The sequence below is a fragment of the Anas acuta genome, chromosome 25, assembly GCF_963932015.1.
Source record: "Anas acuta chromosome 25, bAnaAcu1.1, whole genome shotgun sequence".
Classification (NCBI taxonomy): Eukaryota; Metazoa; Chordata; class Aves; order Anseriformes; family Anatidae; genus Anas; species Anas acuta.
The window spans coordinates 4,693,319-4,706,585 of record NC_089003.1 but is presented as its reverse complement, the minus strand read 5'-3'; the positions used below and the strand labels follow the sequence as shown (position 1 = coordinate 4,706,585).

The 13,267-nt window shown below is 55.3% G+C and overlaps 1 protein-coding gene across 1 annotated transcript; it reads left to right on the top strand.

Moving 5' to 3' along the window:
• The first annotated feature begins 1,515 nt into the window (after positions 1 to 1,515).
• On the top strand, positions 1,516 to 10,011 carry LOC137844681 (uncharacterized). The gene is made up of 4 exons (XM_068661218.1): positions 1,516 to 1,705; positions 1,955 to 2,161; positions 2,463 to 2,636; positions 7,894 to 10,011. The coding sequence occupies exons 1-4, from the start codon at positions 1,648 to 1,650 to the stop codon at positions 8,232 to 8,234; spliced, it is 780 nt and encodes a 259-aa protein (XP_068517319.1). The 5' UTR covers positions 1,516 to 1,647; the 3' UTR covers positions 8,235 to 10,011.
• Positions 10,012 to 13,267: the final 3,256 nt, after the last annotated feature.

Below are 13,267 nucleotides of genomic sequence, written 5' to 3'. Positions count from 1 at the left end.
CTCCTCAGGAGGTCTGCCATCCCCTCAGTAGGAACGTTTTTGCCATGCTGTGTGAGACTGGGGCAGCATAAGGCAGCCAGGGCTAGAAGCTTGTGGCTGCTGGTGTGACACACTCCTCCCCACTGCTCCCTACCCCATGCTCACCTCTTCCTCCACCAAGGAATCGTCAGGCCTGTGAGAAGCAGGATGGACACTCAGTGGTATGTTATTTTTTATCCTATCCATGACAGGATTTGTTAGGTAAGGTTGATTGTGGATTTGATGATGTTACAGGTCTTTTCTAGCCTTAATGATTCTACAGTTCTGTGATTTCCATGCATGTCGCCAGCTGGGGATGCAGGCTACTTGTCAATGACTATAGCATCTCATGATACCAGCAGGCACACAGGTCCCTTCTGATGAGTGGGTTGTTGGTCCACAGACCAGCTGATGGTGAGTCTGAGTCTGCACTGAGAGCATGTGGCTCCTCCTCTGCTTTCTCCTGCTCCGTATGCCCATCACTTTCAATCCAATTGAAATCATATTGAGCTTGCACTCAGCTTATGTTCCAATTAGTTGCTAGCACACTTCGTCATCTTGGAGTTTGTACAATACTTGCATTCTTCTGCTCCCCTTTCTCTCTGTTTGCAGGAGACTGTGGTGTCCCTGCTGGTTCAGTCAGATGTATTGGAGCTCGGGGGTGAAACCAGCAGGCGTCGTGTCCTGTCATGGTGCAGCATTGGTCAAGCTGCACAGTTTCATGACTTAAGCCATGATGTACCCATGAAGTCTGTGCTTTGAGGACACCGCAAATGGAGTTCCCTCTTGAAGAGCCTTTCCATCCTTAGCCCTACCTTTGCCTATGACACTTGGAGAGGCACCCCAGCATGCCCTCTGCTTAGAAAGGGCTTGTGGGATTTCTCCTTGATGGTGCCTTGTGGGCCATTCTGAGCTAGTTGCAAGTGCTGAAGGTGGTTCTGCTTAAGCCCCCTTTTGTGGATGTTGTGAAGCCTCCCTGCCACATCACCCCATGCCTAGTCACTCTGTCACAGGGCTGCTGGCTCCTCGCTCTCTCCACCATAGTCCCTGCTCTAGATCCCTACACCGGAGGTCCACCTATCTGCAACAAACCCTTTGCTCTGCTTCATGCCATGGCTGTCTTCCTATTTCCCACTCCCTGACAGTAATGTCAGTGCTCAGGCTGTGATGGGAGCAAGAGCTCCTGAGCACGGGTGCTTGCAGCTGCAGGAGGGCAGAGATGAGGCTCTCACTGGTGGCTCCCGTGGGCACAGCAAGCAGCAAGCGGCCGAGCAGCTTTTCCGTGTGGCTCCGGCGTGGCACTGCCGGGTCCCTCCTGCCGGGCTGCGCGGGGCTCGAGGCCGGGGCAGCGCCGGGAGGGCAGGGCCAGGAGGCTCCCTCCCTGCCTCCGGCTGCCGGGGCGCCGCGCTCCTCCGCTGCCCGCCGAGCTGCCCCGCGCCCCGCCCCGCGGCCGCCTCCTCGTCCGCCGAAGGGGCCGCGGCCCCGCGGGGGGCGGTGTGGGCCGGGCGTGGGCGGGCGGAGCGGTGGGCGCTGCCCCGGCGAGGGCCCGACTTGTGGTGCGGGCAGGAGCGGCCCGAGCTTGGCCCCGCTCTGCTGCTGTCCGCCTCCCGCCGGGCGCGGCAGGGCCCGATGGCGGGCGGGCTGGGGCCGCGGCTGCTGGCCTTGGCCTTGGCCTTGGGGCCGGCAGGTGAGCGGCGGGCGGGGAGGGCAGACTGGTAGGGGGCCGTGTCCGGTGTGTGCGGGAGAGGGAGGCTGTCGTGGTCGGGGAGGCTTTAGGAGCAGCCCCTTCGGAGCCCCGAGCAGGGCAGTCGGGGCAGTGCCCCTGGCCAGGGGCTTTGTGTGGAGCAAGCGGGTTTGTTCACTCAGGCTGTGCTGGGAGCAAATATGCAGCTGGGAAACATTGCACTGTCTGGTTCCATGCACTGTCTTTCCACAGGGGTGTGGGCGCAGCCAAGGGTTGTGGAGTCTGGCGGAGGTCTTCGAGCACCTGGGGACTCTGTACTCCTCTCCTGCCAGGGATATGCCTTGACTTTGATCAACTATTATTTTTGGTGGTACCGTCAGGCACCCAGTGGCAGGCTTGAGTGCCTCTCTTACATCAGCTATGATTCTTCAGACATTCATTACCTGCCAGGGATAAAAGGTAGAGCCACGACCTCCCGCAATAATTCCCAGTCTGTGGCATTTCTGCTTTTGCATGGCCTGCACCCCCAGGACTCAGCCCACTATTTCTGCGCGGTTCGCACAGCAGCAGGAAATCCAGCCAGACTTAAACATAAACCTGCTCCCAAGATACATTGCCTTCACCAAGTCAGGGTCTTTCTTGGGAACAAGCGAGTTAGTGGCTAAGACTATGCCAGGCTGCGGTTGCTGGGGCTTCTGGTTAGCATCCTCTTCTATCCATGAGCACAAACTGCCCCACTCCCTTTGCTCTCTTTCTGCAGGCGTGTGGGCACAGTGGAAGTTGGTGGAGTCTGGTGGAGGTCTGCAAGCAGGTGGGAACTCTGTGCACCTCTCCTGCCAGGGATCAGGCTTCAACTTCAGAAGTTACCATGTGCTGTGGTACCGCCAGGCACCTTTTGGCAGGATTGAGTGGGTGTCCTTCATCAATGCATTTGGTAATACAAAAGACTACGGCAAAGCGGTGGAGGGCCGAGCCAATGTCTCCCGGGACAATTCCCAGTCCAAGGCTTATTTGTCACTTCATGCCCTGTTGTCCCAGGACTCAGCCCGCTACTTCTCTGCTGTTCACACAGGGACAGGAAATTCAGCTGAGCTTTAGCAGAAACCTACTCCCCTTGCCTTTCCTATGTGCATTGCTGCCACAGAGAACAAGAGGGGCAACAGAACTATATTTACTTGCTGAAGAGGGCAGAGAACTGCCTTGAGATCAGAACTTTCCCACGTTGCCTGTCGGGGCACATAATAGCAGCAGTGTCAGGGGCAAATGGCCAGGTCAGCTGGAGTGCAGCAAGAAGGGCTGCACAGGCTTCCTCATGAGAGGAAGTGCCGAGTGCTGCTCTCGGGTGGTAACAACCCCATTCTGTGGGATTGACGGACGTAACAATCCCATTCAAGCTTGGGGAAGAGTGGATGGAAAGTGTCCTGACAGAAAAGGACCTGAGGGTTTTGTTTGACAGCCAGCTGAACAAGAGCCAGCAGTGTGCCCCTGTGGCCAAGAAGGCCAATGGCATCCTGACTTGCATCAGAAACAGTGTGGGCATCAGGACTAGGGAAGTGCTTGTCCTGCTTAAGCTGCATTTTGATGATTTTGTGAATCCTCCCAGCCACATCACCCCATGCCTTTTGCTCAGCGGCTGCATCAGTCACTCCCTCACAGGGCTTCTGGCTCCTCTCTCCCTCCACCGTAGTTCCTGCTCTAGAGCCCTCCACTAAAAGTCCACCTATCGGCAACAAACACTTTGCTCCCCTTCATGTCCTGGTGGTTTCTCTATTTCTCTCTCCCTGATAGTAATGTCAGTGCTCAGGCTGCGATGGGAGCAAGAGCTCCTGAGCACGGGAGCTTGCAGCTGCAGGAGGGCAGAGATGAGGCTCTCACTGCCGGCTCCCGTGGGCACCGCAGGCAGCGAGCGGCCGAGCAGCTTTTCCGTGTGGCTCCGGAACGGCACGGCCGAGTCCCTCCTGATGGGCTGCGCGGGGCTCAAGGCTTGAGGCCGGGGCAGCGCCGGGAGGGCAGGGCCAGGAGGCTCCCTCCCTGCCTCCGGCTGCCGGGGCGCCGCGCTCCTCCGCTGCCCGCCGAGCTGCCCCGCGCCCCGCCCCGCGGCCGCCTCCTCCTCCGCCGAAGGGGCCGCAGCGCCCTGATTCCCAGGATGTGGTTGTATGTTGCTCGTTGATGAGAAGTAGAGAGTAACAGCTTTTCTCTCTCTGTGCTTCTGTACTGCGTTTTCCTTTTTTTTTTTTTTTTCTTCTTCCATTTCCCTTTAATTAAATCATCCTCATCTAAGACCTTGAGCCCTTTGTGTTCTTTGTTCTCCCCCTTTTTCTTTGAGGAGGGGGAGTGTGAGAGCGGCTGTGGTGGAACTCGGCTGTCCACCCAAGTAAAACAACCACAGAAGGATATTGAGTTGCTTGAGTATGTGCAAAGAGCAACAAAGCTGGTGAGGGGACTAGAAAGCAAGTGTTCTCATCAGCAGCCGAGAGAACTGTTTTTTTTTAGTGTAGAGAAAAGCAGGCTGAGGGGAGACCCGATCATTCTCTGCAGCTATCTGAGAGAAGGTTGCAGCAAGGAGGTGTCGTTCTCCATGTTTCTATGATTCCATGGTTAAACACTGGACAGCTTTTCCCTCTGATCCTAAATGGGACTATTTTCTTGTGCAGAAGAGATGAACTGCTGAATTTATTTGCTGTGGAAGAAGCACTAGTTTCCCGGGAGGTCAATGAGGCTGAGTGAGTTAGAGATGATTTATCATGTGTCTCGCCAGGTGATCGATTCTGAGGCAGTCGTGATCTGCAGCGGAGCAGGGGATTGAGGCTTGCAGGTGGATTTCTTCATGGAGGTCACTCGGTTTTGTGCATCCAGGCTGCTCGGGTCGTCCGAGGGAACCACCAGGCTCGAGCCAGGGCGCCTCGCTCCTCCGCTGCCCGCCGAGCTGCCCCGCCCCGCGGCCGCCTCCTCCTCCGCCGAAGGGGCCGCGGCCCCGCGGGGGGCGGTGTGGGCCGGGCGTGGGCGGGCGGAGCGGTGGGCGCTGCCCCGGCGAGGGCCCGACTTGTGGTGCGGGCAGGAGCGGCCCGAGCTTGGCCCCGCTCTGCTGCTGTCCGCCTCCCGCCGGGCGCGGCAGGGCCCGATGGCGGGCGGGCTGGGGCCGCGGCTGCTGGCCTTGGCCTTGGCCTTGGGGCCGGCAGGTGAGCGGCGGGCGGGGAGGGCAGCGGGGCCGGGGTCGTGTCCGGTGTGTGCGGGAGAGGGAGGCTGTCGGGGTCGGGGAGGCTTTGGGAGCAGCCCCTTCGGAGCCCCGAGGAGGGCAGTCGGCGCATTACCCCTGGCCAGGGTCTTTGTGTGGAGCAAGCGCGTTGGCGTTTCTGTCTGTGCTGGGCTGGAGTTGCTGTAGCTTCTGGAGAGGATCTTCCATCAGTGGGCACATGCATCCCTGCTCACTGTGATCTCTTTCTTCAGGCGTTTGTTCTGAATTGAATCTGGTGGAGTCTGGTGGAGGTCTGCAAGCACCTGGAGACTCCGTGCATCTCTCCTGCCAGGGATCCGGACTCAGATTTGAAGATTATCGTGTCTATTGGTACCGTCAGGCACCCGGTGGAAGTCTTGAGTGGTTGTCCTTCATTAGCTCTGGTGGTAGCACTGTAGAATATGGCAAAGCAGTGAAGGGCCGAGCCAGTGTCTCCCGGGACAATTCCCAGTCCAAGTCTTCTCTGTCCCTGAGCTCCCTGGTACCCCAGGACTCAGCCCAGTACTTCTGTGCAGTTCGCACAGGGACAGGAAATCCAGCTGCGCTTTAACACAAACGTGCTGCCAGGGCCCCTCACCTTTCCTACATATATTGCTGCCACAGAGGCTACATATATTGCAGCCTATGATTGCTGTAGGTGCTGGAGGAGCCTCTGACTCCTTCCCACCCTGCTCTCTGCCCTATGCTCACCTCCTCATCCACCAAGGAGTCTGCAGGCCAGTGGGAAGCAGGATGGACACTAAGTGCATGTTCTTTTTATTCTATCCGTATCAGGATGTGGTAGGTGAGCCTGATGGTTGGACTTGATGATCTTACAGCGTTAATGATTCTACAGTTCTGTGATTTCCATGCATGTCACCAGCTGGGGATGCAGGCTGATTGTGAATGACTATAGCATCTCATGATAGCAGCATGCACACAGGTCCACATTCCTCTTGGTTTCTGTCTAGAGCAAAAATTCCTTTCCCTACACCTTATGGAAGGCTGCCATGTGTGGGTGTGCAGCCCACTACCTCCTGGGACAGTTTCTAGGTGTTGAAATGTATTGTCCTGCATGCCCTGCATCCCTGGGACTGCACTTGCTGCTTTTGTGCTGCCTCTGTGGGGATAGAAAGCTGAAGTGTTCCCTGACATGAACCTCCTACTGGGGCTTCTCACCCTCTCCATGTTCACTCGCATCCCCCAGCAAAGGGGCCAGCCAGGACGTGGGCTGGGACAGATTGCAGCTTTGGCCTGTGCTGGCAGAGCTTGATGCACCAGTAGAGGGGTGTCCAGCGATTCTCTTAGGTAGCGGGACGACTCAAGAAATCCGTCATTACAAGTGAGCCAGAATGCTGGTTTTGTCTAGGATAGAGTTAATTTTCCTCCAAGTGTCTGATAGGGTGCTGTTTCTTGTACTTAGGATGAAAATAATGTTGATAACACACTAATGTTATAATTGTTGCAGAGCAGTCCTTACAAGAAAGAAAGAAAGAAAGAAAGAGAGAAAGAAAGGATTTTTTTGTTTGTTTCTTTCGTTGTTGTTGTGTTGTTGTGTTTTTTTGTTTTTAGTGTGGTACAGCTTCCAGGGAGATATTTTCAATGTATTGTTTTGTTAAGGCCTTAATCCAAATAGGACATATGCATGAGTCAACCCTCCAATATCAATTTCTCCCGGAATGTGCTCAAAATGTTTGAGACACACCAGGTTGAATTGTGACTTTTCTTCTAGTTAGCCTCAGGAGCATCTCTTCCGATGTGTTGGTTGTTGGTCTACCGGCCAGCTGACGGTGAGGCTGAGAGAGGGAGTTAGGAGAATCTTATCAAGTAGCGATAGAGCGCTGACGGCATTAAACTAGGATGCTACTTAGTGTCTTTGCTACCTATGGTGCATTGTGCAAATTAACTAAAGCAAGAAGCTTTGTGCCCCTTACCAAGGTCAGTCTCTTAATAAGAGTGTGAGCCTATCTTAAGAAACTGGTAGAAACTGGTGCTGCGGATGGACAAGAGCCAAGGAGCAACTGAGTCTGTGCAAAGACAAGAGGTCAACTAGCGGTGAGGAGGAAGAGTCATCAGTCTTCATTGCCACGACCCCTGACAACCACCACCAGATTACACTACACAAGCGCAGATGGGAGGAGTTTATGGAAATGACTCCGTGGAATTAATTTTAATAGGAAGTGGGGACAGGTAATGAATACGTAAGGGCGTATTGTGAAACTTCATGCATAGGTAACTCTTTACCGCATATAAGCAAGGCAAGTTGCGGTGTCAGGTGAGCACGTTTCTGGCGGGACTACTCCCCGTGCTGCCCAGCGCTGAATAAACATACCTACGTTACAATCTTACTGATTGTGGAGTCAGTTTTGTTCAAGTGAAGGGCAGGGCCAGGAGGCTCCCTCCCTGCCTCCGACTGCCGGGGCGCCGCGCTCCTCCGCTGCCCGCCGAGCTGCCCCGCGCCCCGCCCCGCGGCCGCCTCCTCCTCCGCCGAAGGGGCCGCGGCCCCGCGGGGGGCGGTGTGGGCCGGGCGTGGGCGGGCGGAGCGGTGGGCGCTGCCCCGGCGAGGGCCCGACTTGTGGTGCGGGCAAGAGCGGCCCGAGCTTGGCCCCGCTCTGCTGCTGTCCGCCTCCCGCCGGGCGCGGCAGGGCCCGATGGCGGGCGGGCTGGGGCCGCGGCTGCTGGCCTTGGCCTTGGCCTTGGGGCCGGCAGGTGAGCGGCGGGGGGGGAGGGCAGCGCGGCCGGGACCGTGTCCGGTGTGTGCGGGAGAGGGAGGCTGTCGCGGTCGGGAAGGCTTTGGGAGCAGCCCCTTCGGAGCCCCGAGGAGGGCAGTCGGGGCAGTACCCCTGGCCAGGGTCTTTGTGTGGAGCAAGCGGGTTGGCGTTTCTGTCTGTGCTGGGCTGGAGTTGCTGTAGCTTCTGGAGAGGATCTTCCATCCGTGGGCACACACATCCCTGCTCACTGTGCTCTCCTTCTTCAGGCGTTTGGGCTGAATTGAAGCTGATGGAGTCTGGTGGAGGTCTGCGAGCACCTGGAGACTCCGTGCATCTCTCCTGCCAGGGATCTGGATTCAGCTTTGAAGATTATTATGATGTCTTGTGGTACCGTCAGGCACCCGGTGGAAGTCTTGAGTGGGTGTCCTTCATTAGCTATGATGATAGCACTGTAGAATATGGCAAAGCAGTGAAGGGCCGAGCCAGTGTCTCCCGGGACAATTCCCAGTCCAAGTCTTCTCTGTCCCTGAGCTCCCTGGTACCCCAGGACTCAGCCCAGTACTTCTGTGCAGTTCGCACAGGGACAGGAAATCCAGCTGCGCTTTAACACAAACCTGCTGAAAGGGCCCCTCACCTCTCCTACATATATTGCTGCCGCAGAGGCTTCGTTTATTGCAGCCTCTGGCTGCTGTAGGTGCTGGAGGAGCCTCTGACTCCTTCCCACCCTGCTCTCTGCCCTATGCTCACCTCGTCATCCACCAAGGAGTCTCCAGGCCAGTGGGAAGCAAGATGGACACTAAGTGCATGTTATTTTTATTCTATCCATATCAGGATGTGGTAGGTGAGCCTGATGGTTGGACTTGATGATCTTACAGCCTTAATGATTCTATGGTTCTGTGATTTCCGTGCACGTCACCAGCTGCGAATGCAGGCTGATTGTGAATGACTATAGCATCTCATGATAGCAGCATACACACAGGTCCACATTCCTCTTGGTCTCTGTCTAGATCAAAAATTCCTTTCCCTACACCTTATGGAAGGCTGCCATGTGTGGGTGTGCAGCCCACCATCTCCTGGGAGAGTTTCTAGGTGTTGAAATGTATTGTCCTGCATGCCCTGCATGCCCGGGACTGCACTTGCTGCTTTTGTGCTGCCTCTGTGGGGATAGAAAGCTGAAGTGTTCCCTGACATGAACCTCCTACTGGGGCTTCTCACCCTCTCCATGTTCACTCGCATCCCCCAGCAAAGGGGCCAGCCAGGATGTGGGCCTGGACAGATTGCAGCTTTGGCCTGTGCTGCCAGAGCTTGATGCACCAGTAGAGGGGTGTCCAGGGATTCTTCCAGGTAGTGGGACTACTCAAGAAATCCCTCATTACAAGTGAGCCAGAATGCTGGTTTTGTCTAGGATAGAGTTAATTTTTCCTCCAAGTGTGTAGTAGGTTCTGTGTTTTGGACTTAGTATGAAAATAATATTGATAACACACTGATGTTGTAATTGTTGCAGAGCAGTCCTTACAAGAAAGAAAGAAAGAAAGAGAGAGAGAGAGAAAGAGAGGATTTTTTTGTTTGTTTCTTTCATTGTTGTTGTGGTTTTTTCTTTTTAGTTTGGTACAGCTTCCAGAGAGATATTTTCAATTTATTGTTTTGTTAAGGCCTTAATCCAAATAGGACATACGTATGCACGAGTCAACACTGCAATATCAAATTCTCCTGGAAAGCGCTCAAAATGTTTGAGACACACCAGGTTGAATTGTGACTTTTCTTCTAGTTAGCCTCAGGGACATCCTTTCTGATGTGTTGGTTGTTGGTCTATCGGCCAGCTGAAGGTGAGGCTGAGAGAGGGAGTTAGGAGAATCTTTTCAAGTAGCAATAGAGCACTGACGGCATTAAACTAGGATGCTACTTAGTGTCTTTGCTACCTATGGTACATTGTGCAAATTAACTAAAGCAAGAAGCCTTGTGCCCCTTACCACGTTCGGTCTCTTAATAAGAGTGTGAGCCTATTTTAGGAAACTGGTAGAAACTGGTGCTGCGGATGGACAAGAGCCAAGGAGCAACTGAGTCTGTGCAAAGACAAGAGGTCAACTAGCGGAGAGGAGGAAGAGTCATCAGTCTTCATTGCCACGACCCCTGACAACCACCACCAGATTACACTACACAAGCGCAGATGGGAGGAGTTTATGGAAATGACTCCGTGGAATTAATTTTAATAGGAAGTGGGGACAGGTAATGAATACGTAAGGGCGTATTGTGAAACTTCATGCATAGGTAACTCTTTACCGCATATAAGCAAGGCAAGTTGCGGTGTCAGGTGAGCACGTTTCTGGCGGGACTACTCCCCGTGCTGCCCAGTGCTGAAGAAACATACCTACGTTACAATCTTACTGATTGTGGAGTCAGTTTTGTTCAAGTGAAGGGCAGGGCCAGGAGGCTCCCTCCCTGCCTCCGGCTGCCGGGGCGCCGCGCTCCTCCGCTGCCCGCCGAGCTGCCCCGCGCCCCGCCCCGCGGCCGCCTCCTCCTCCGCCGAAGGGGCCGCGGCCCCGCGGGGGGCGGTGTGGGCCGGGCGTGGGCGGGCGGAGCGGTGGGCGCTGCCCCGGCGAGGGCCCGACTTGTGGTGCGGGCAGGAGCGGCCCGAGCTTGGCCCCGCTCTGCTGCTGTCCGCCTCCCGCCGGGCGCGGCAGGGCCCGATGGCGGGCGGGCTGGGGCCGCGGCTGCTGGCCTTGGCCTTGGCCTTGGGGCCGGCAGGTGAGCGGCGGGCGGGGAGGGCAGCGGGCCGGGGCCGGGGTCGTGTCCGGTGTGTGCGGGAGAGGGAGGCTGTCGGGGTGGGGGAGGCTTTGGGAGCAGCCTTGTCTGAGCCCCGAGCAGGGCAGTCGGGGTAGTGCACCTGCCGAGTGGCTTTCTTGTGTGTTAGTGGGTTGGCGACTGAGGCTGTGCTGGTCTCGGGTTGGTGGTGGGCCTTCTAGTTAGCATCCTCTTCTTTCTGTGTGCACACACTGCCCTACTCCATGTGCTCTGCTGCAGGTGTGTGGGCTCAGTGGAGGTTGGTGGAGTCTGGCGGAGGTGTGAAAACACCTGGGAACTCCGTGAAGCTCTCCTGCGAGGGATCCGGATTCACCTTCAGTTCATTTGCTATACAGTGGTACCGACAGGCACCCGGTGGCAATCCCGAGTGGGTGTCTTACATCGGCGGGCTATCTGGTGCTACAAAGCAATACGGGGCTGCAGTACAAGGTCGAGCCACAGCCTCCCGGGACAATTCACGGTCCGAGTCATCTCTGTTCCTCCAGCATCTGCATGTGGGGGACTCAGCCCGCTATTTCTGTGCTGTTCACACAGGGACAGGAAATCCAGCAGAGCTTTAACAAAAATCCCTTTGCAGGGCATGGCCAGGACTGTGCGAGCTGCAGAGCTCATCTGGGTTGTGTCCGCTGTAGGCTGCTCCCAGGGAGCAAGGGTGCATCACTGTATACCACAGATAGCCCTGTCCTTTCTGCAAGAGCTCCTTTCTCTTAACACTACGTTCTTTCTCCGAAGTCCCCCAAACCCATAATGTAATCTGAAGAGGATGCTCAGCATATTTCTGGTCACCAAACCAGCTTGCGTAGTTTAGCTGCCTTCAGCCCCTCTCTGCCTGCCTTTGGTCTCCTTCTTCACTTGGGCTTTAGAAAAAATGTTGCCTATTTCCATTGTTACTTCCCTCAGTGACCCATCCCTGTGCCATTTCCATGAGCTGGAAAAAGAAAAGCAGTTGAGTGAAGAGCTGTGCTGTGACTCCAATTGTGTTTCAGGGCAGTAAGATCCAAGCAATGAAGTCTGCATTGCGGGACTGAGCACAGTACACAGAGACCCTGTGATGCACTTATAGGTCCAGCGTTTCTTACATTTACATGGCCTGTCACCAGCAGCATCCCAGTTGGCAGTACTTGCTCCAGACAAGGGCCAAGGAGGCTGCTACAGCCCTAGGCCTGTACAGTTGCTGCAGAGAATGGGATTGCTGAATCTCCTGCAGTGCGCCCAAGGTCTTTCTCTAGGAGATACTCCATAGAAGATAGTATGGGAAAGATTGGGAGAATCCCTTGTTGCTTAAAAATCTTCTCTCCCACCCTAGCCTCAGGCTATGGCTCATCCTAATTGCACTGCAAGTACCCAGGAGGCAGCAAACAGCTACAGTGTACCTGTCCAGAGGAAGAGGCTAAGCTCTCAGGAAATTACAAGCAAAATCCCTTTGAGAGTGGGCTATGTAGAACAACAGATATGCCTGTGCATACCAGCCCTCACAGAAAATCCACACTCTTTGTCCTGTAGGCAAATTCTGTTGTTGACAGAATAGAAAGAAAGGATGCCACCCAAAGGGACCTGGACATGCTTGAGAAGTAGGCACACATGAACCTAATGAGGTTCCACAAGTCTAAGTGTAAGGTGCTACAACTGGGCCGGGGCAATCCCAGACATGAGTACAGACTGGATGAAGAACTCCTAGAGTGCAGCCCTGCTGAGAAGGACTTCAGGATTCTGCTGGATGAAAAGCTTCACATGAGGTGTCAATGTGCGGCTTGCAGCCCAGAAGGCCAAAGGCATCCTGGGTTGCATTAAAAGAGGAGTGGCCATCAGATCGAGGGAGGTGGTTGTCTCCCGGTAATCTGCCCTTGTGATGCCCCACTTGGAGTACTGTGTCCATGTCTGGAGCCCCCAGCACAAGAAGGATGTTGATCTGTTAGAGCAGGTCCACAGGAGTGTCACAAAAATGATCAGAGGTACAAATATATCTATTTTTTAATTTTCCCAAGTACATGATCTGCCAGTTTAAAGTAGAAATGATTTGCATGTCAGTGTGACTGTGTCTGGTGCAAGAGGGGTGGTGCTTCTTTTCTGCGTACAAGCGTGGGAGGAGGGCTATGTATAAAAAGGTTAGAGAATACATTGTGGAATTCCCTAAAATCTCGGAAAATTGTCCCATGTGAAGTCTGAGTCATGGCTCACTGGAAAGCAAGGGTAATAGGAGGGGCAGTGCTGACCTTATTTTAAAAAATAGCAATGCCTTCTGCTTTGTGAAAGAACCTGTAAAGTGGACTGACATTACAAAGAGTCCCAAGCCCCCAGTGGTTCCAAAATCTAAGAACAACGTTTAGCTGTCTTCAATACTGTGATGTGACTGAGCTGCCAGCACAGAGGTGATGCAGAAGCAGGTCACCCCTGAGCATCAGTCGGTTGTGCTGGAGTTAGACCAAAAGTACAGGATCCATCAGGCCACAGATACCCCACGATGCAGTGCCTGGGGAGATACTGCTATGAAAGACGTACCAGTGGACATGCCTATGTGGAGTGGAGAAGGCTTCTCCTTTCAGTCCGGAGAAGATGAGGCTCGGTCTGCTTAGTGGAGGCCTCTCTCCCGCTCCCTGAAAGGAAGTTGTGGGGAGCTGTGGGCCGGCCTGTTGTCGCTGATAACGAGCGATAGGACAAGAGGGGCCGCGGCCCGGCGGGGGGCGGTGTGGGCCGGGCGTGGGCGGGCGGAGCGGTGGGCGCTGCCCCGGCGAGGGCCCGACTTGTGGTGCGGGCAGGAGCGGCCCGAGCTTGGCCCCGCTCTGCTGCTGTCCGCCTCCCGCCGGGCGCGGCAGGGCCCGATGGCGGGCGGGCTGGGGC

What these genes read in the sequence shown, in the direction of transcription:
- LOC137844681 (XM_068661218.1), top strand. Translation starts at nt 1,648, where the DNA reads ATGGCGGGCGGGCTGGGGCCGCGGCTGCTGGCCTTGGCCTTGGCCTTG. An exon ending in CTTGGCCTTGGGGCCGGCAG is followed by an intron (nt 1,706 to 1,954) that starts GTGAGCGGCGGG and finishes GTCTTTCCACAG; the next exon opens with GGGTGTGGGCGCAGCCAAGG. An exon ending in GTCCTTCATCAATGCATTTG is followed by an intron (nt 2,637 to 7,893) that starts GTAATACAAAAG and finishes CTCCTTCTTCAG; the next exon opens with GCGTTTGGGCTGAATTGAAG.